General features: G+C 38.3%; 1 protein-coding gene across 1 annotated transcript; it reads right to left on the bottom strand.

Moving 5' to 3' along the window:
* Positions 1 to 3,316: 3,316 nt before the first annotated feature.
* Positions 3,317 to 21,857, bottom strand: reep5 (receptor accessory protein 5). Its single transcript, XM_084746126.1, has 5 exons — positions 21,647 to 21,857; positions 21,366 to 21,459; positions 6,794 to 6,932; positions 4,491 to 4,659; positions 3,317 to 3,634 (listed from the first exon to the last, which is right to left on the bottom strand). The coding sequence occupies exons 1-5, from the start codon at positions 21,762 to 21,764 to the stop codon at positions 3,585 to 3,587; spliced, it is 570 nt and encodes a 189-aa protein (XP_084602252.1). The 5' UTR covers positions 21,765 to 21,857; the 3' UTR covers positions 3,317 to 3,584.
* Between the last annotated feature and the right edge of the window lie 658 nt (positions 21,858 to 22,515).

A 22,515-nucleotide genomic window follows, 5' to 3' on the forward strand; every position in this document is an offset into this window, starting at 1 on the left:
AAATCAGATTTTCATGTCAAATAAAATTCAGAGTTCCAGGGTTTTGTGCACCTTTTCCAAAGTCAAATTCAATGGCTCTGCCAGACAAAACAATGTCAAATATGCTGCAATTAATGCCATTTCTACACTATTGATTAATTATTGATTAATACATGTTTAGTTTGTTAAATTGTTATTGGCAATTAATCAATTAATGGTCAGTCATTAACTTCCTATAGAATCTGGCTCAGAAAATATCGGAGCAATTTATTATGAAAGTAATGTGATTACAACTTCAACCATTTCAACACTTTTCAAAGCTTGAAATCATTAAGTTTCAAGTGTTTTCAAGGTTTTCCAGCACCTGTATGAACTTGCAATTTATACTAAAGTCTGTGTTCAGTCTGCGGGGCTCAGCTTTCCTTAGATACAAGTAGGGGGCTCCAAGGGAAAAAGGTTGAGAACCACTGATGTACATGAACTCAAATTGAGTCTTTCTTTCCTAAGAGGTACCAACAGATCAATGCTAATATTTTTATGATTATAGAATAAGGCTGTGCTTTAAAAAATTATATTGTGATTAGTTTTTATAGATATTGCGATAAGATTCATGATAAGTGGGAATGATTATTTTTTTATTACCATTTTCATTGAAAATAAAACTATTAAAATCATGATGATGTGACATTTGTTGGAGTTTGTGCCAAACGAACACAATTTCTTTTTCATCTGGTGAGGACATCTCTGCAGAACTACAGTACTTCAGTATAATGCTGTTTGTCACGTATTTTACCTTTATCAAAACATTGCAACTTCTGTGACTTGGCCACAGTGCAGTTTTGGTCATATTTAGATTAATTGTGCAGCACTATTTTCGAATAAGTATGCTCTTGAGAAATAATCTAAATCTGTTGGTTTAATTACAGCAGTTTCACTTTAAATGTTTTGACATGTACTTGGTACTGGAACATCTCCGGCCAAAAATCTGTACTGTATGATCAGCTGTGTGTTGGCCACTTGGGTGAATAGAGAAGCAGAGGTGAGTTGGATTAGATGGTAGATGATCAGATAACGGGAGACTGGTGGACAGACCTGGTAAACCCAAAATGTGCAGTGAGGGTGAACTGAGGTCTGTGAAATAATCTGTCATGCATCCCTGGGGATGTTGTCTCTACAGTGGAGATGGCTGCTCAGAGTTGGGTTAGAAAGCCCAGAACCACAAAGGAAGTGAAGGAGCTCTGTTTTGTACTTGCCTTTCTTTGCAGTCTATGATTACTTACATACAAAAATAAACTGAGTTGTGCAGAAACAGGCCTATGTTGTAAGTCAGCATAACCAAAGGATTTGTGAAATTCTCTAAATGAAAAAACTATAAAGGAAGTGAAAGAGGTTGTCAGGCTGAAGAACAGGGCCTTTCAGGCTTGGTTAGCAGGGATCTCCTGAAGCTGCAGACAGGTACTGGCTGGTCAGAAGTATCTTCACCAAAGCAAAACCCCACTGTGAGAGAAGGTTGGGGAGGCTATGGATAAAGACTGTCATTTCTGTCAAACCACCTGATGATTCAGGAAGGGAAAGCAGGGCTCGGCTCAGGCTGTGCTCAGCAGAGGAGATCTGCTGACCCTGACTAGGGGATCTCTTAGGAACTCTTGAACCCAACCACTAAGTCCTCTGTAGGAGGCGGAGCTTGAAGATTGCAGGGAAGCCTAAGCCATATTCCTGGCAGACATCTCTGCGGCAGTTAAAGAGGTGCCAGCCGGGTTGGAAGGGTTCATTTCAAAATGTATTCTGATTCAGTTACTGATTACCTATTAAAGCTGTAGTCACTTTTAACTGACTGTAGTCAGGCTTAACTGACCACAGTTTACAGTAATACAAGTATCACAATATTAAAATAATGTAACTTGATTACTTTCGGTTACTTTTGGATTACCTAAATATAAAATATGGTGAAATTGTTTAGCCTAATACAGTGTTTTAGGGCTGAAACTGACTATTTAATTACCTATTAATCTGTTGATTATTTTCTTGATTAATCATTTAGTTGTTTGGTCCATGAAATGTCAGAAAATGGTGGAAAATGTTGTTGAAAACTCAAGATGATCTCCTCAAATGTTTTGTCAGGTCCACCACTCAAAAATAAAAAATATTCGATTTACTGTCAGAGAGGAGTAAAGAAACCAGAAAATATTCACATTTAAGAAGCTGAAATCAGAGAATTTGGACTTTTTTTTATTTAAAAATGACTCAAAACAATTAACCAATCCTGTCCTGTTTTTCAAGTCGGTCCTCTAATGATTATCTTCATTATTGATTAATCTGTCAATCATTTTCTTCATTAATCAATTAGTTGTTTGGTCCATAAAATGTCAGAAAATGGTTAAAAATGCTGATCAGTGTTTCCCAAACTCCAGGATGAAGTCCTCAAATGTCTTGTTTTGTCCACAAATCAAAAATATTCGATTTACTGTCAGAGAGGAGTAAAGAAACCAGAAAATATTCCCATTTGAGAGCTGAAACCAGAGACATTTTGTCTTTTACAATGTAAAAAATGACTCAAAATGATTAATGGGTTATCAGAGTAGATGCAGATTAATTTGACAGTCGATCAATAACAGATTAATGGTTGCACCTCTAAGTGTTTTATGTTGGTTGTTGGGTTTATTAATTTGTTCAGCTGTTCCTTCCTTTGTTGTGTGCAATTTACTGATTGATTTCATTTTTTCACCGAGGTCATGAGAATGAATTGGCAGCTGTGTGTGCACTGTGCATGGTAGGATATCATTCTTTATTTTAAATTTGTAATCTTACAAACAATCCCCATTTTTACTAAATGTATCTGTAATCTGATTACATCTTTTTAATATCTAACTGTAATACAATTACCTTTTTTGTACTCATATTACATAATCCTGTTACATGTTATCTATTACTCTTGAAGCCTGAGTGGCAGGTGTGGACCTGAGCTGAGATGTTGAAGGCTGAACAGATATCTGTGTGTATCTGTCCATCTTTGTCTGTCTCCTTCTGACTCTGCAATGGTTTATTTTCTCAACTTTGACAGCTTGTTCTCTATAATAGTGTGTGACAATAATCTTCAGGTGTGACCTTTTTGCACGTTTTTTACAGTCAGTACCGGCTCCAGATGTCTGAAATAATCTCTTTGGGGGGAACCTGTAAATGACTTCACTCATCCTGTTTTAGTTCATGAATGAAATGTTTGAAAAGTCTGCAGATGAAAACAACCTATAAAGATGCTTTGGAGAACTATTCAGAAGTTCTTGCCATTTCTGTCATTTCAGCACACAGTGGACAGACAGAACTACAATCAGAAAATCACTTCAGCAGGTTTGTTTTATTTGGTTGATAAAGCAGATCAGGGATCAGAGAATAAACTCATCTGACAGCCCTCCTGAAGGCAACGTTAAATAATTCAACTTGACCCGGGGAATGGCTTTAATTGATATAGGTGACGTGTAATATCTAATACGGGTTGGACGAAGACTAACGTTACATACTGAAGACATTCTGTGAAAAACAAGCAAGGCAACATTTGTTGTGGAACACAGTCGGCTCCAGAGGGGACACTGGGGACAGGAGGCTCCTCCTTAGGAACTCTTCTTCTCCTCAAACATGATGTTTGCTGTGGCTCTCTTGGCTGTGGACAAATGAGACACAAATGTCAAATGTGTTGTTTTGTTCTTTTGCTAGAAACACCATATTCTTGTATTTTGCTGCTGGACACTTCCTGCAGATGCTTCTTATTAAGGCGACCAGAGAAGTCAGTGAAGCAGCTCTTTGAGCCACTGGAAGGCTTTTAATGTGAAACATCTCCGCAGGAAATGTTTTCTTTCTTTAGAAGCGACTGCAAGTGTTCAGTAAATAAAACCAGTATGTGTGTTGTGTTCACAAAAATGGTGGTGAGTAGGAAAGGACTGTTTTGTGCTGTGGAAACTGACATACTGAATTTCTCAAGACAACAGGTTAACACGGGCAAAGTGTTCAGTTTGCTTCAACAGCAAATTAAAGTAGAAACCAGAGAAGCTTCTCATTTAAAAAAACATACAAACAGGTAATTAGAATAAAAGGTTGTCTCCAATATAAAACATTTCAGTATATGTAAATGCCTCATTCTGTCACAGCATTACTGTTTTGCTTCACTCTCACAGCTCTCATAGTGTTGTTTTGTGCCACAGCAGCAGGGACATGACAGGAAGAGTTAAGGACTAGCTGGCCAACATTAATTGATCTCCCTCAGGAGATGGTAGTGACCAAAACTAGAGCTAAAACAGGATGGATGAGAATGATAATGCTCTGCTGTTTGCTAACAGGGTTGCTGTATCAACTTAAAATGTAATAAAGTGTCAGTGTTTTTTCCATTGATCCTTGAAATTGTGTCATAATGGGTCAATGTGACTCACCTAGAAACTGTTCTGATATAAATATGGTGTCTTATCACTTGATGTTAACTGATTGTTTCTTTTGAAATATTGTGATATCCGGTAAACACTCACCCTCATCTTTGAACTTGTCAGCAGCTTCTGACGCCTTGTCTTTGATGTTCTTCACCACGTCGTCAATCTTGGCTTCGTTTTTGAGGAAGAATGGTCGAATGATGCGGTTATAAATCTGGACTGAACCATTGGAGGGAGTTGGAGCCATGCACCACACCAAGAAGGCACACTGGGAAAGAAGACAAGAGCTCTCTCATCAAACTAGAACAGGACATCACAGTCACATTACAGGCTGTACTGGTGAAACTGTTCTTTTTTTATTATTATTAAGTTGTAAATTACTCCACTTTGTAAGTCATGTAGAAAAATAAGGGACATCTTGTCAGTGACGCCAGTCGCAGGGCCACAAATCAAGCAGGCGTCAGGAGATCCTCCCTGATGAGATTTTGAATATCAAACATTTTATTTCCTGCATTCTGGCAATTTTTTATGCACCAATTTGTACTTCTTATGCAGTTATGCAAGTTCTTTGCTACTCTTAACATAAATGCAAAGGAATTAAAGGGCCAATAAGAGTGCAGCACAGCTGCATTAGTTCCATTAAGGATTCAAACATCACACATAAAACATAAAATGTTTGGTTGGTCAAAATGAGTCCACTCTGGCCCAGGCCAGGCAGTCAGACAGAAAATACTCCCACTGACAGGACTAACTGTATATGTATTTGTTGGCATTAAAAAAAGCATGTCCGATCCGATCTGATCTGATGAAGTTGGAAACAAATTACACCAAAAACAAAAACATCACATGGTAATAAAACTACATTTTACTTGAAGTGTGAAGTGAAATATTCTGACATTTATTTATAATTTTATTTAATCTAGAGAACTGATACAAAACTGTATTCTGAGGGGTTTTTGATTTTTACTCTTCAATTATGCTGAAAAACATGTTTTAAAATCAAACTCTTGGCTATTAAACATTTTAACTGGCCAACCTCCTAGAGGAAAACTTAAAAAAATTCTGGACAGCACTTGGCAATTCATGAGTTAGGCCACTGGCTCCAACCGGGGTCCGGACACCAGAGGTCACAGGAGGTCCCCAAGACTTTGTCTGCTCTGAGGTCCTAAAAATCAAATTTGCACATTAACTAAAAATCATAGTTCAGGGTTTGTTCACCTTTTCCAAAATCAAATTCAAACTTTTTTTTAAAGCATTTTCAATCTGGCACCTTCCAGCTGTGGTAAATGACTTATTTTTATACAAAATGATCATTTCACCTCTTAAATCAGATGTTATTATGTTTTGATCAACCAAAATGATGTTTAGTGACAGAAAGTTTAATGTCAAAATGTGTCACCTGTCTGTAAGTTGACTTGGCTTCATATTAGAGTCACACATTTTGTGCATTTTCCTTAGTTGAAAATGCTAACATTTGCTAAATTGATGAATCATTAATAATTAATAAGAAGTGATCAGGTTGTTGTCAGGCTTCTGCAGAACCTTAATGATGAGCTGATCATTTGAATCAGGTGTGTTGGAAACGCAGGGAAACATGTAAAACATGCAGGGCAGTGTGCCTTGAGGACCAGGGTTGGGAAACACTGCTCTAAACAAGGACAGCAATACATAAAACATAAAGCAAACCACACTTAAGTTTATTTGAAAAAGTTAGAGAGTGAAGTCACACACTTGCAATGGATGTGAAATGAATGATGTGTGTCTCTAACATGTGTTGGCACACTGCTCTCACTGACAGATCTCACTGTCTGATGGCAGTACTCCTCACAGGTAAAATACCATCCCACAGACAGTCTGCTCTGACATCTCTTGTTTTCTGCTCTATAAAAGCACTGGGGGGAGCCAGGCCAGGCAGCATCTAACAGACAAGACAAGCATCACTAAATGTGATCAAATTGTCCCAGCTGAGGAATGAGAGGAGAAAATTAAAATAAAGAGTCTGACAGGACATGTTGTCTTCTTACACACAGTGTCTCTGTAAGCCTACCTGTCAGTCCTCTGTGAAGATGATGATTATCACACGTTGTACGTCCCTTAAAGTAAACACAGGCACTGTGTGTGTGTGTGTGTGTGTGTGTGTGTGTGTGTGTGTGTGTGTGTGTGTGTGTGTGTGTGTGCTGACAGAGCTGTCAGCTCTTTATCATCAATCAGTGAGCTCCACCCTCCACATGTTGATTAGTTTACTCTGCTGAGAGGAACCAAGAGAAAACACACAGCTGCTGACTCACACTCAACTCACACACACTGAGTCTGTTCATTTCTAGTTTAAGGAATCAATCTTTCAGCACCGACACACTGACTGAAACACACACAAGTGTAACAGATCCAAGCTGGATTATTACCTTTCCAATATAGTAGAATGGGAACCAGGAGAGGAAGATATCAGCGAAAAACTCTGCCACGCTGAAGAGTCCGTACACCACCCAGTAGGTCAGCCATTTAGTGTCATCATCTTTGGTGGCACTTTCAATGGCCTTAATCCTGGAGAGAGACATACAAGAGAAATGACTGGATACATAAGGTCACCATTACTCTCACTCTATGACCTGCTCACTGTACATTATCCCTATTATACAGTTAAAACATCATTTACTAATCTATCTTGAGTAGAGATACATTCAAAATGTGCTTCTATATATGTAGAAACAAGGTTTTCTGCTCTTCCTGCAGCAAAATCCAGCTGAATCAGGAACTTCTCAGCTTGAGAACATCAAACTTCCAGAGAACAAAAGGACTGAAGCACACTGATTAACCCACAGCCTTTAACTGTGCAAACACACTCACATTCAACACTACTGAATGATGCAGACAGCAGAGTGCTGAAATGCTGATCTGTAATCAGTGTTCTCCAGTTCCTTTTGGTCTCTGGAAGCACATCATCAGTCTCTGTCTCTGCCTGTACGGGAGATGATTTCTGTCTCCTGGCATCAGTTAACTGTACCCTGCAGTGTGTCACTGTGTCACTGCTTTCAATAGCAAATGAGGAAATTGTTGCTGTGTGTTAAAAGGAATGTTCCACTGCTATGTCCACAACATTGTGTGTATGTTTACAGTACATAACAACCAAACAACGGCTGCTTTCATGAACCTTCACTTCAAACAGTCAACATAACTATGCTAGTGTATGTGTTAGCATTAGCACATTTATCAGCCAAGCAAATGACAGCATTAAAAAGCATAACACAGCTGAAAACATGTGGCGTGCTAAATCATCTGATAGTGACTCATCATTGTGTGATTCTGGCAACAAGTGCAAACAAGTACTTTGTGGAGATGTTAACAATTATGGATTCGAGCTACATAACAATACTACTTCTACTACTACTAAGACATATTCTTTAGCTTTGAAAAAGTAAAAGTTTGCTGCCAATGTAGCATAAATTTCAGCGCAATGTTGTACTGAATTAAACATCAGTGTGATGTTTGTTACAAGTTAATTAATGTTTTACTTAAATGAATGATAGTTTTGCATGTCCACACAGCTGGAAGACTCACAGGGGACAGATGAAAGAAACAGTGATTTTCAGTCCCTAGTTTTTGCTATGCTCCAAAATTGCTTCAAACTGTGCACCTCCAGTTTGTAACAAACTCTATATGTTATAAATGTGTCACCTCCAAGTCCCCACTGAACCCCAGTGACATCACAAGAACATCACGAAAGTGTCTCCTCAGACTTGACAAAGCTCCTCCAGACACAGACAACATGATGCTGCTGTTTTCCCAGACTGAGTAGGACTACCCACTAGAGCTGTTATGATTAACAGATTATTAGTCAACTATTAAATTAATCTGTAATTATTTCGACAACTGATTAATCCTATTCATTTTGTTAAAGAAACAAATTCTCTGATTTCATATCTAGTGTGAATATTTTCTAGTTTCTTTGCTCCTCTCTGACAGTAAGTCCTTGAGTTATGGACAAAACAAGACATTTGAGGAGCGCTTAGATCTTTTCTTTATCATTGCTCTGGTACTTTCAACACCGCTGATGTTGAAGTATTGTAATTTTTTAAACAATGTGGTATTGAAAAGTACTAAAGTACTGATACTTTTGCCAACCTTACTACCCACTGACCATGATGTGTTTAATTGGTGAAGAGCACCTTTAAATTCAAGTGTAATTAATCTGCAGTTTCATGACACATGGCCATTCACTGTTTGCCTCCTCTTTCACACATCAGACTGTAAGTTTGGACAGCTCAGACACTCACAGGTCACAGTGATGGATGACCTACTTGACATCATCATTCATATTTATTTCTTGTGACATATTTTTAATTGTTAGATGAATATTACTTATTGTACTAATTGTATTGCAGCCTGCAGAGTCAGGATGGGTGTGTGATAGATCACTGTGTTGCTAAATAAGTAAACTGTGGCAACAATCTGCACAGGAAACACATGAGGACATGTCTGATTCTGTGACTATTACCTCAGTTTGTGTATAATCTGACCTTAAGCCCTGAAGACAAACCTTGAGTTAGAGGAGCCACAGGGGCCACAGCTCAGAGGGCCTCTACTCACAGAATCTGGAGTTTCGTTACATAACTGGTGTTCTGTTCATGTAGGTTTCATCCTCTGTGTCTATCATTAGTGGAACAGAGGTGGAGCAGGATGTGCTCCAAGCTCCACTTGTCCCATCTGGTACCCACAACCACCAACACACACTTCACAAGAAATCAATAACCAGCAGACAACTCCATGATACAAAGACAGCACAATACCTCATATTCACTATGAGGGAAAGAAAAACAATTACTGCTACTATTACTGTTACTACCAACTGTAACAGTCCAGCAGGGAGTAGAGGAGGAGAGATATCAGCTCTCTGTGTGCTGAGAGACATGAGGGAGGCTGCTCACACACAAAATCACTCTTCACAGAGTGAGTCATAGAATCAGAATAAGTTCTCTTTCAAATCAAACAGTTAACATCAGATCAGATGAAGAAGAGTCATGTGATCTTCTACTTCAGTTCACCTTAAGAGCAGTGCTGGAGAGAGTACTCAAAATCTGTATTCAAGTACAGATACTGTTACATTACTAAAATATTACTGAATTACAAGTAAAAGTACTGGTGTTAGAAAACTACTTCAGTAAAAGTACAAAGTAAAGAGGAAAAGCTACTACTTTTAACTCTTGATGTTTAATAAATTATTAATAGCAGCATTTAATTAAAGAGGTTTCTGTTTCTTCAAATCTTCAGTCTAAATGACTCCCAGCATCCTCTCTGTTCTGCTCAGTGCTCACAGTCACAAATTTTTGGTTTTCTTTAGCTGATGGTTGAGAATGTTAATAATCAATTGTCGATCATTAATAATTGTTTTGTTTTGTTTTTTCCTCATTTTCAGTTTTATTTTCCTTCTTCATCAAATGTCTCCACCAGACAAAACAATGTTGAATGAGGTGCAGTTACTGACATTTATAAACTATAGATTCAATATTCATAGATACAGTTTTAATTGATTAAATTCTTGAGGCTGATTAATCGATTAATGCTAATTCATTATCATCCTTATTTCAAATGTCCATATGTCTTTGTTTTCATTGGCTCGTTTCTGATCAGATCACCTGATTGCCTATTAAAATGCAGATGAAAGGTTTGGATATTACTTCATATTGTACTCTGTGTTCAACTATGATTTTGAAAGTAATTAAGTAGATTACATGGTGTTATGTATACTTAATGACAAGTTAAAGTACAGACTTGAAAATCTACTCATAAAAATACAAGTTCCCCCAAAAATACGTAATTACAATAATTTGAGTATTTGTGATTAGTTACTTCCACCCCTGCTTAAGAGCAAATATTATTATTATGTTTGTCTCTTTGACACTGTTTTGGTGTGTTTTAGAATGATTAATAAATGAATCCATTATTTGATTGATTTATTACTTTAATTGATTATTAAATTAATCACCAACTATTCTGATAATTGATTAATTGTTTTGAGTGATATTCTTTTAGATAAAAAAAAAGGCCACATTCTCTGATTTCAGCTTCTTACATGTGAATATTTTCTGGTTTCTTTACTCCTCTCTGACAGTAAGTCCTTGAGTTAAGGACAAAACAAGACATTTGAGGACATCATCTTGCACTTTGGGAAACACCAATTAATGTTTTACACCATTTTCTGACAACTTGATAACAACTTGAAAAACAGGTCCAAACAAGGAGCACAGACAGGACATGTGACAGGATCAATTAATCGATTAACTGATTGCAGTAACTTTATCTCCAGACAAACTTGTTAGATCCCACTGCATCTGCATTTGTTCTGTGGGGGTTTGAGGAGGAGGATGTGGGCTGATGAAGAATCAAAGTGGACTGATAATGATGCACCTATCTCTGGCTCGCTGTCTCAGGTTTAAGCCCAGTTATCCCGGCAGTCTTCTGTGATCATGGTCTGGCTGGATGATGTGTCTCAGTGTCTGCTGCACTAATTGAGTCCCGGTGCTTTCTTTCCCCACGTTCATGAGTGTATTTCTGTAATCTATCATGTAGATATACCTGCTGTGTTTGACCATCTGACCCATATTTGCTGAGATATAGCCTCAGCTACTAGCTTTAGCCTCAGTCTGTTAGCATTAGGGTTGCACAAGGTGCGCAGCTGTCAGCTAACTTTATATTTCCACTTTCACAGTGTTCTTGTTTTAAAAATGTGCCAAATGGAAACGTTAAAATGGACTTTGGCTTAGCAACAGTAACTAAGGAGGGCGGGGCTTAGCGAAGGGTCAATTGTAAAAATGTGTAAAACAAAAAATGTTTGGGTTTGAGTGCTTCCTATACTCACACTGCATTTGTTTGAGACAGCCTTGGGCAGGGACATGTGCTCAAAAATCACAAGAAACTCCAAGGTGCTCTCTTTCAAACCAAGTAAAATACCTTTGTTGTCATGCTATGCTCATGTTTGGCCTTAAAGTCTTAAGTCTTAGGTCTAACATGACCATATCATTGTCACAGCCATTGTCACTGTTGTTTTTCCTGTCTTGTCCTCCCTGTGTGTGTGTGTGTGTGTGTGTGTGTGTGTGTGTGTGTGTGTGTGTGTGTGTGTGTGTGTGTGTGCACTAGAGAGACAAATGAGCAGTAATTAGTTTTCCCTTTTAAGTCTTTATCACATCTTTATATTATCCCCGAGGCCTGTGTCTCAGAATAAAAGCTCCTCCCTGTTTCCTGGACAGTCACATGCTTCCATGCTTTAATAGCCCAACTACCAGCTCTAACAAACAGCTCGACTGTAGAAAAGATCAGCCCCACACTCCCTCTGATGACGACAAAACTCAGGAGGACATTTTTTGACAGTCAGGAGCTGCTGGTTAAATAGCAAAGTGAGCAAAAGATGTTGGAACATGTAAACATTGAACAAAAAGCCTCTGAGGCCTCTGGTTTCACAGCACTGTGCTCACAGCAGCGTGTGTAAAGCTGGCGGAATGAGACTGAAAGGATGGAGCTCATTAGAAATAAAGAGCTGTGTGGGCTGTCCATCAAACAGCCATCATGAACCTCATCACAGTCTGACACCAGTTGATCTCTCAGATTACCATCGAAGAGCCATCAGGCACCAGAAAAAATATTTACCTCCAGCTGCTGACAGAAATCTGTCCATCAGCTGAAAGGAGTGACGTGTCCACAACACAGCCCAATGTTTTATCAAATGGCTCATTCAACTATCTCCAATCCTGTGTGCATAAAAATAATACGCCTTAATGTAACATTTGTTATCAGTTATGCCAAATATTTTCTCATGACAGCAGCAAAACATGTTATTCAATAGAGCTGGGATGATACACTTATTTTTAAAACAAGTGCTCTCTTATTATCAGATTTTTTACAACATTGGTGCAATTTGATATTACAATTTATTGCCATTTTGGTTGTTTTTTTAACACTAGACCATGGGGAAAAGCTGAAAAACACACTTCTAAAGACTGTATAACATCATTCATATTTCCAAAAGCAATGTACATCACATGTCTGTCAGTCTTTCTGACTTTTATTTCAACAGCATCATCGCTATACTGAGTATATAAGTGGTAAAAACATTTTGAAGTAAACTTCTACATTTAGTTGTTCCTGTTCATCATTTAGTGAATAATAAATAAAATATAAACATTCTACCCTCTCCTGTCATGCAATGCCTCCACCAAGTGATGGCTGTATGAGTTTTAACCCTCTGAGGTTGCTGTAGCTGTTCAGTGTGGCACGTTGAGGCTGCAGAGTAGCAGCCTGAGTTAGTGATGGTTAATCAGCAGCTACACGCAGCATCAAAGTGTGAGTATGTTCTATGTTGACCATCTGAAGTCGAATGGATCACTGTGTTACAATAATATTACAGCAAATGCAATGCTAATTTTCATTAGTGTGTTAATAGGATTTCCCATTATGTGGTAACATTGAGCTAACAGACTAGTTATTTAAAGATACAAAAAAAGATGCAAGAATTGTAACTGTAAAGACCCACGATACTTTAGGGAATTGATTTTTTTCTCCCACTCCTATTATTCAGCAGGACTGCATGAAAACTGCAGGACTGCATGGAGCACTAGTTCATTTAAATTATTCACTGAGGCCCTGAGTTGTATAATATCCCTATGGAAACTAACGTTTGGTTACTTAAAGTGAGCTGCAGACTCTTCTTTCTTGTATGTCATTTCAAAATATTCCTTTAGTAGTTTATAATATTTCACTGTCATTGTATCTCATGACTTTATCCACTTAATTTATTATTCATTTAATTTATTCTATTTTCTGCTATACCTGCTGCACAATGACTTCATCATATTTTCTCCCTCTGTCAGTGAGAGTATCAGTACAGTATTATGTTGGCTGTCAGTCTGTGTGAACACACACAGCATTATTACCAGCAGGGACAGCATATGGCTTTTCACCTTATGAGTCTGTATGTCTGTATGTGTGTGTGTGTGTGTGTGTGTGTGTGTGTGTGTGTGTGTGTGTGTGTGTGTGTGTGTGTGTGAGTGTGTGTGGTACAAAAGCATCTGTTATTTGTAATAACTACACAACCGTGCAGATGCAGTCACTAAACTTCAGCAGTGTGTAAGCTGAGATCCAAGATGGGTGTGGTCTGAGCAAGTGTGCTGGACATATTGAGGTAAGAATCATATTCATAGCACCACCTGCTGTACCGAAATGTACAGGCTGTATACTTTTACAAATTGCTCCTTGGTTCACCAGATCTGCCTCACATGTGGTCAGAAAAGTCTGAACACATCGCATTAGTTCATGGAAGACACAGAAGACACACCCACCCCCCAGCTGTTATCAGCTGACTGAATCATTTCTAATCAGTCACACAACAATCACAGCCCATTCTCACATCGAGGCTTTCCTCCTCACTGATCCCTGCTGCACCAGCGCTGCCACGCACACACGCACACACACACACACACACACACACACACACACACACACACACACACTGCTGCTGCTGGCAAAGCTTAGCCTCCACCACCCCTAACATGGCTGAGAGGTTAAATGGTATTCATTTCTTTTATACCCAAGGGGGGGTTGCATTGCACTCCCTATTTTAGCTTAGTATGCTGCTTGGCTAATCCAGGGAGCTTCTGAGGAGAGGAGCCATCAGTGCCACACAGAACTCTACTTCAGCTTGTTGTAATAAATGGTTAATCTATGACTGAAAAAGTGAAGCTGATGAGTTTTCATCAAATGCTGTTACAAGGTGACACATTATTTGCCATAAAACAGGAAGTTGTATTGCACCAGCTGTAGTAGGAACAAGTAGTACTTTGTTAGGTGTTTATACATCTGTCCACCCGTCTGTTAGTCTGTCGGTCTGTTGTCTGTCTGTTCCTCTGTCTTTGGACAATGTTTTGACACCAGAATAGCCTGACAGCTGTACAAGTCGCAGTCACTAAACTTGCAGGTGTGTAGTAGAGATCATATCACAATAATGTATTAATAACTTAATAACTTGTGTGATCACACTGATATTGATGATTGTAGATTAGTAGTAGTTCAACAGTGTCACAAACTGCAGCCTCCAAAATGACTCTCAGCTCTCTAAAACGGATTCAACAAAGCAAGAACATCAGGAGTGTCATGAAGGAGGAGTTACTGCAGGCCTGTTTGTTCTACTGTGAAAGGCCTTCAGTGACAACTGGACGTATTTCAGTCTTGCCATTAGCAGCTCTTGAGCTCTCAGTCAGAGCTCAAGAGTGAGTCATTTAGTAAAACTAAATGAATGCTATAAAACCTGTTCTTTACAACCCACTGTTTATCAAATGATTGTAGGAAATGATAAGAAAAGCAGAGCTGATAATGTTAAGTCCAACAGGAACCTCTCCATAAACTGATCAACTGTAAAAACCTGGATGTAACCTTTAATAACCATGCTCACCTTGTGCATGACTGATTAACATGTTCATCAACTCAAAATTAGAGTTTGAAGCCACTTTTTTTGAGAACTATATGCTGTTTGCTTCAAACGCTATCCGCATTATTGTTTCAACATGGAGGCAAGCCTGGGCACCTCACACACCACTGCCCAGCAGGTTTGGGCGTACCTTGGAGCGTTTAGTGATGAAACAATGGGCAGGGCTGCAGTCAATACACCTACTCAGGCTAAACTAATTCCAAATCAGACTCTGAGTCCAAAAGGGAGATGAGATTGAGTCTTACCAAGTCTGAACAGGGATCAAATTGAAAACACAGCGTGTGTGTGTGTCATAAAAATGTAATATTTTAGAGCATTCCGATGTATGCAAGCAGAATACAGGCTTATGGAATGTAAATTCATGCAAATGAGTTGCATCTGTGATTGCAGGTCAGGAGAAGCTGAAAAGAAGCTGCAGACTCTGTTGTAGAGATCAAAAAAGATCTTTTGTGTGGTTGAGGACATTTGAGGAAGGAAAGACCATCTACTAATCTCTCATCACTCTGGTTTATCTGAGGAGAGTGTGAGAAGAGTCCACAGGATTCTTTGGGTTTCATTTCACACTTAAATCTAGATAGGATTCTGTCACCAAGTTCTTTCGTAGGTGACCCTAATCGGTAACCCTAACCTTAATTGTACCTGTTATATCCTCACACATTTAAACACTGAGGTATAGGAGAATTACCTCCTGTACATGCTTAAAAACATACTTTTTTCACAATCATTCCGAAAGACTGGGTCGAGACCCACAGGTGGGACACCAGAGATTTTATTTGTGTCACCAAATAAATAAAAGACGAGAAGATATCCTGCAAATTTGAGATTTATGTCTACAGTGAACATTTTATAAAGCATTTAAAATGTGTTGATTGTTTTACTGATGAGAGGAAAAAACAAGAGCCTGTTAATCCTACTTAAATGCACTTATGATGTCTCATTTATGAAGTAGGCTAAAATCTTCTATGTTGTTTTTTGATAAGGACAAAATAAAAAAAAACATAGAGATGAACAGTTAATTCTGCCTAAATACATTTATTTGTAATTTCTAAAGTTTTACAGATATATATGTATATGTTTTGTCAAGGTAATATAGGGTGATGCAGAGATGGCTGTAAAAACGGTCAGGAAGATTAATTTGTACAGAAATGAATCTCTTCCCAGAATTTGCTGATAAGGCTTATTGTGAATTGGGTCACAATGTTTTGTCATTTTTAAAAAGTGAGTCTCCAGAAAAAAAGCTTGGGAAACACTGGTTGATAAATCTAAAAGGAAGTGATGGATACTAGAGTGCTCCCGTCTGGGCTCCAGTGAACACATTTGGGAACGATGGATGGGAAGCTGGTGAGGGATTATGTCCTGGTGACAGCACTGCTGAGTCTTACTGGTTGGTCTGTCCACACTGTGTCTCCTTCTGTCTAAAAGCTTGTGGGGCCAAGAGTGTGACTGTGCAACAACAGGACTGCAAAACAAAACTAGAGGGGAAAGGATTGTTCTAAGCGGGGTTGATTTGTCAGAAAGGATATGAATGTTTATTTGCACAGGGTTCTGACCCAGCATTAGCTAATATACTCAAAAAGTAAAATTAATTAATTAATTAATTAATTAATTATCAATCACTGGATTTAGTTCATATATTTAATACCCTGCAAATATCCTAATTACAAAGGAAAATATAATGACGCCACGTTTTTCATTGAGGGCATTTTGTGTCAGGCTTCATAAGTCTGCCCCAAAAATGTCCAAAAAGAGAGCGCGTGGTATGAAAATGGTTTCAAAGGAAAAACACACCAAGGAACATGTCCACTAAAATGCTCAAATGAATGGCAGAACAATGAGAGACACATAAACACAGTGGACCTCATGCATGAATCGCTCGTATGCACAGATTTGATCTTTAATTTTTTGTGCGAGCAATTTAAGAACTTTTCTGTTTGCTATACAGCTACTTATTCATTTAAGCTTCAATTTAGATTAGAGACTAAATGATCTAATACACCTCTTCTGCAAGTACACAACCTGGCTGCACCTGCTGCACCTCGGTGACAGAGAAACTTCTTCACAAGGCTCAGATGTGCTCCTCCATGTCTGTTAAATGTTTCTTTTTTCTTTCTGGAGTCCTTCTGTGTCATTTCCCTCTCCTTTCTTTTCTCTTTTTTCTGTGTTTTTAATGTCACCAGTCTGCTGTCAGTGGCTTGTTGGTTTGTGGTTTGCACACGTCACTTCTGTCTGCTGCCCTGATATGGATTTATAGGGGCGTTTCTATGTGCTTCTATGTGCAAACTTCCTGACATGCACATCTAGTTTATCTAGTTAGTCATTTGAAATTCATCAACATACTCAACTGGTTAAATCAACTGTTTTTTGTATTTTCCTCCTACTACTTTGTTTAAGAACAAATATAAGAGAAAAGTCACAAAATATTCATGCATGAAGCCCAATGTCCCAACATGCCTTTTTTTTACCACTCAGAATCATAAATACACACAATGGAATTAGAACTAAATTGAGCGGAGACATTTTTTCAAAAGCTTGGAAATGTCAACAATGAAATCTTACATGACAACATGTCAATGTTAGGACCATGTTTGGTACAATTCTGTATTTGTCTTCTTATCTGTGCTCACAGAGATGGATCTGCTGACCGAAAAAGTGTAAAACTGGGTCTTGAGTGGGGATTGTTTGTCAAATTTAATATTTATTCAATATAACTAATATATTATATGTATAAGTGTTTGCTTTGATTACTGCTTGTTTTGTTACATAATGTAAAAGAAAGACACTAAGATTTGAAACTAGAATTTCACAGTGCTTTAATGTAGTCATCATGTCAGTGCCACATCATCTCTGTAGCTCAAACACCAGGACAGCAGCAATGCGGAAGGAAACACATTGGTTGTGGTTTCTGATCAGACCGACTGTTCAGCCTGCTTGAGATCATAAGTCAGTTATCTTCTTGTTAAGACAGGAAATGGTGCCCACATGTCAGTCCCTCTGGAATGTTCCGATGCTTTTAGGCATTTTTTGCTATGAGATTGCAAAAAAAAAGTTGCGATTTTCTTCTATAATTCAGTAAAAATCAAAGGCAACTTGTTCCAGGGAGAACAAAACCACAGTCTGTTCTGAGTGTTTTAATTAGTGTTACCGAAAAGGCTCAGAGTGAACAAAAATGATTGTTCACTCTGAATGAAAAAAATGGAAAAAATGCTTTATTTGTCAATAAAAAAGTGCTCACTCATCATGGAGTCAGTCCTAACACGGCTGACACAAAGTGTCAAGATCATTAAATCTATTTGTCTGCATACTTCTGGATATGGGACCAGCAAAAAAAAAAAAAAAATCATAATCAAGTCATGATCATAAGATCATCAGAGGGAAAGTCCAGCAGTTTTATAGATGTGCTACTGAAAACAGTTGCATAACGTCTTCTGTGGCTTTTTGTACAGTCTACGAAAATAACCCTGATAATAAATCCCTGCAATGGTAGGAACAAATCATCCACAAACTTCAAACTATGGCATTCATTCAAAAATGATCAGCAAATAATGTTAAAGTGCAAACAGACAACTAGTTTTTAACGTGTTTCCAAGTGGTGTTGTTTGTTTGTGCTGTACATATGTACCTGAACACAACACTGGAACACTTTAAGTTTCCTCCACTTTGGAAATATGAGAGAAGAAAGAAGCATGTTCACTGGAGAGGCACAGTGAAAGATATTGTAATAATTGCATAGTAATAACTTTAGTCTATTGCGTCACACAAACAAATGGAGTTGGTGGAGGGGGGAGCAGAGACACAATTTTCCTGGAAAATACTGTGCTCGCCCAGTGGCACTTAGGTTTGCATAAGGAAATCGAGGCATGTAGGGAACCAAGCTCAACACGGATGGTGCAAATGTCCCCACTGTGGGACGAAGGAAGTATTATTTCATCTCATCTTATTTTATTAAATCTTATCTTACACTGTGGAATCAATATTTACTTTGTACTGTTAATAATAAATAAAATAAAAAGAAATGCTTGGACTGCCCTCTAATAGTTAACTCAGAGTCTTAGTTGATTAAGATTTCATTTATTCATTAGTTGTAGAAAAAAACCCACCTCAAACTGTATTCAGGAGCCGCTCCTCACCATTAGAATACAGAACTGAGGTCATTTACAGCAGCTCCCAGCATGATCAAGTTTCAACAATTCAGGGGGGGCAGGAAGCATGCAGCAGTTGAGGAATGAGTATGTAATTTTACAAGTTAATTATTAATCATGTGGATGAGTCTGCGAGTACTTGTTTTTGTGAAGATGGAATTTATTTATTCACGTGTTTTGAATGACACTTAAAATAAACTAAATGTTCAGTCTCCTGCTGGTTGTTCAGACACATTCAGAAACATTACTGATTTTACTGTTAGCATTTAACAGGCGGCTTGCTTTGTTCCCCAAAAATATGTATTTAAATAATTAAATTAGCATCATAAAAGTGTGACGACCAGTCAGCTAATGGCATGAGCTTGACTACTGGTCAAGTATGAAAATGTTAAGTCAGAAGCAGCCCTAAAACTTCCACTTTAAGTACACCTATATTTTCCTCAGTGCACTTTATTGCACTGTGCTGCTAATCTATATGATTTTAGTTATATTTTGGGTGGTCTTAGAGCCCAAGAACGGTGACAGGATGATTTTTTTTTCTGTGTCAGGTTGTTGGAACTGAAGTGAGCTGAAGTGAACTGCTGGACTGATTTGGACTGAGAGAGTCACTGAAGGTACGTTTGTAACTAGTCTGACTCACTGGATGCACACTGCTGGTATGAGTCCTGCCAGTGGTTAGTTTGATTAGTTTGTAACTGACTGTTAGGGAGGGTGAGAGAAGGGGGAGGTGGTGTCATTTATGTGTTGCTTCATATATATTGTTGGGGGACCATGGCTCCAGCACGTCACTGAGCCATGCTTCAGGTCCACCCCAAAAATCCTGAACACAGAAATGGTGAACAACAGTCTAACAGTCCAAGTCCACAGTTCAGTACTGCATAGTAGCCAGTGTTTTCATGTGTTTTGTTTATGTTCTAACATGTATAACATGTTTTTGGCCAAGGCGCTGTCACTGAAAAATCTATCATGTTAGTGAAGTTTCATATTGGTCAATATTGATAATTATTGATCATGTTGTGAACTCCAAGGGGTGGAAGCACCAAAGGTGCTAAAATGAGTAAAAGTCACAATACCTTTGACCAGATACCTTGATACTGAAACAGTACTGTAGGGATAACTATTGGTGCCTTCACAAAATATTAACCCAAAGAGATTTTTTGATAAATGCTCATCAGTAATGTGTATATAATGACTGAAGTGGGTAAAGGCAAATAACAGAACAGCTAGAAATATCACAATATCACAATATAACAATAGCTAAAATCTACCATAATGTCTAGTCTTATGTCATGATACAATATAATATTGATATATTACCCAGCCCTAACGTATTGAGACGTAAAAATCCCTTTTTCCTTTACAGGGACGAGACAAAGCCTTTACTATAGGCTACTGAACCCAAAAACATTATTTTGTGTGACTACAGTGACTACTTGAAGACTTCAGTCTGCCACATATATTCACTCAGCTGAGAATGCTATATCCCAGCATTTTTCCCTTGGAGCCCCCTACTTGTATCTAAGGAAAGCTGAGCCCCCCAGACTGAACACAGACTTTTGTATAAATTTCAGGTTTGTACAGGTGCTGGAAAACCTTGAAACCACTTGAAATCTTAATGTTTTCAAGCTTTGAAAAGTGTTTGGATAAAGTGCTTGAAACTGTTTGGAACTGTAATCACATTACTTTCGTAATAAATTTCTGCCTGAATGAATTAGTAAGTTTGCTGAGTCAGAAGCTAATGATTAATCATAATTGATTAATTGCCAAATAAGATTTTAACAAGTTAAACATGTATTAACTGATAACTAATAAATAGTCTAGAAATGGCATTAATTAATTTTGCTTTGTTTTGTATGGTGGAGCCATTCATTGGATAAAGAAACTTAAAATTAAACTTCAAATAAGAAAAAAGGAGAAAAAAAATAATTAGTCATTAATGTTTCATCAGTGAATCAATTGTTAGCATTTTCAACTGAGAAAATGCAGAAAATGTGTGACTCTAATGAGAAACCAAGTCTACTTACAGACAAGTGACACATTTTAGTTAACATGTACGAATCTGATTTTGTGGACCTCAGAACAGGAAGTCTTGGGGACCCCTTGGCAGCCCTGTAATGGGGGCCTGGACCCCGGGTTGGGAATCAATGATATAGAATATAATAATGATAATACAATATCAACCATGTCAGTATTTTCAACTCCTAGGTTAGGGTTAGCTGTCTAACTAACTTAGCTGTGTGTGTGGTTGTGTGTGTGTGTGTGTGTGTGTGTGTGTGTGTGTGTGTGTGTGTGTGTGTGTGTACTGGGTGGGGGTGCTGGGCAGGCCACTCCCTCACAGAGCTGCTGTAAGAGTCAAACACTCACGATATGTATGCTGGGTAGAGGAAGCCGATGAGGTTACACAGCAGGGAGGCTCCGTACCCGATCACCAGGTACACCGCGACGATCCCGATCACAGCTGCAACACACACAAACAAATACGTCATGTTTGTCACTGATATGTCACACTGAACAGATCATGTTACAGCTACCACATATTTATTAAACCAGTGTGTGCCACGCGCTCTCTCCCTCCTTCCTCTCTCTTCTCCTCTGTGATGCTCTGTCTCTGTCTCTCTCTCTTTCTGTTTTTCCATCTCACTCACCCAGAGCGATGTACGTCCTGCTCACTCCGGTCCTCGCCTCCACTTTAGCCAGAACATCTGTCATGAGGTTCTTCTCATGGAGGAACTTTTCGAACCTGTCTCTGAGCCCCTGCGCCATGGCTGCACTTCCTTCTTTATTCCTCTGACGAACAACTCAACTGTTCCGAATCAAACTGCGACACCCTGCAGCCAACACACAGACACACACTGCTCTCACCACACAGGATGTTCAGCACAGCCTCCCACCCGTAGGCTTCACAATAAAAGCACCAGGCTTATTTAAAACTGTACATTACAGTGAAAATCATGCAGTCAGTATGAATATGGCCAAATAATCATCACGTTATTAGAGCCAAAGATAATAAATTAAAAACTCCTAAATCTAACAAATATGTTTTTACTTGATTAATGACTTAAAGGGACAGTTCAGACAAAAATAAAAATGCAAAACAAATCATTTCCACTAATTGTACCATGTATTGCAAATTGCAATTTCAAATGATTTTTTTGTTTGCTTTTTTGTTTTTTTTTGTTTACTAAATCGTGCAGCTGTACTTTGAGCACCACAAGCTGCATGCCATGTACTTTCATCTAGACATCTCTACAGCCGATACCTCTGAAAGTCTTACTTACACTGTCTGAACTTACACCAAAACTATCTAGATATGGATAAGAAGCACTACATGTAAGAGGAAATATTGTATTTTTGAGCATCCAGAGTAATTTCATTGTTATCTTTTGGGCTAAATCTGGTCGGTCCAGGTCGGTAGAAAATTGGGCTTTGTTTAGTTCGTCCAATTTGGTCCAAATGTAGCCCAAAATTAAATGATACAATCTGAGTTTTATTCAGCCTGCAAAAAAACCCATAA

Source organism: Lutjanus erythropterus, chromosome 20 (genome assembly GCF_056507025.1).
Source record: "Lutjanus erythropterus isolate fLutEry1 chromosome 20, fLutEry1.hap2, whole genome shotgun sequence".
NCBI classification, from domain to species: Eukaryota; Metazoa; Chordata; class Actinopteri; order Lutjaniformes; family Lutjanidae; genus Lutjanus; species Lutjanus erythropterus.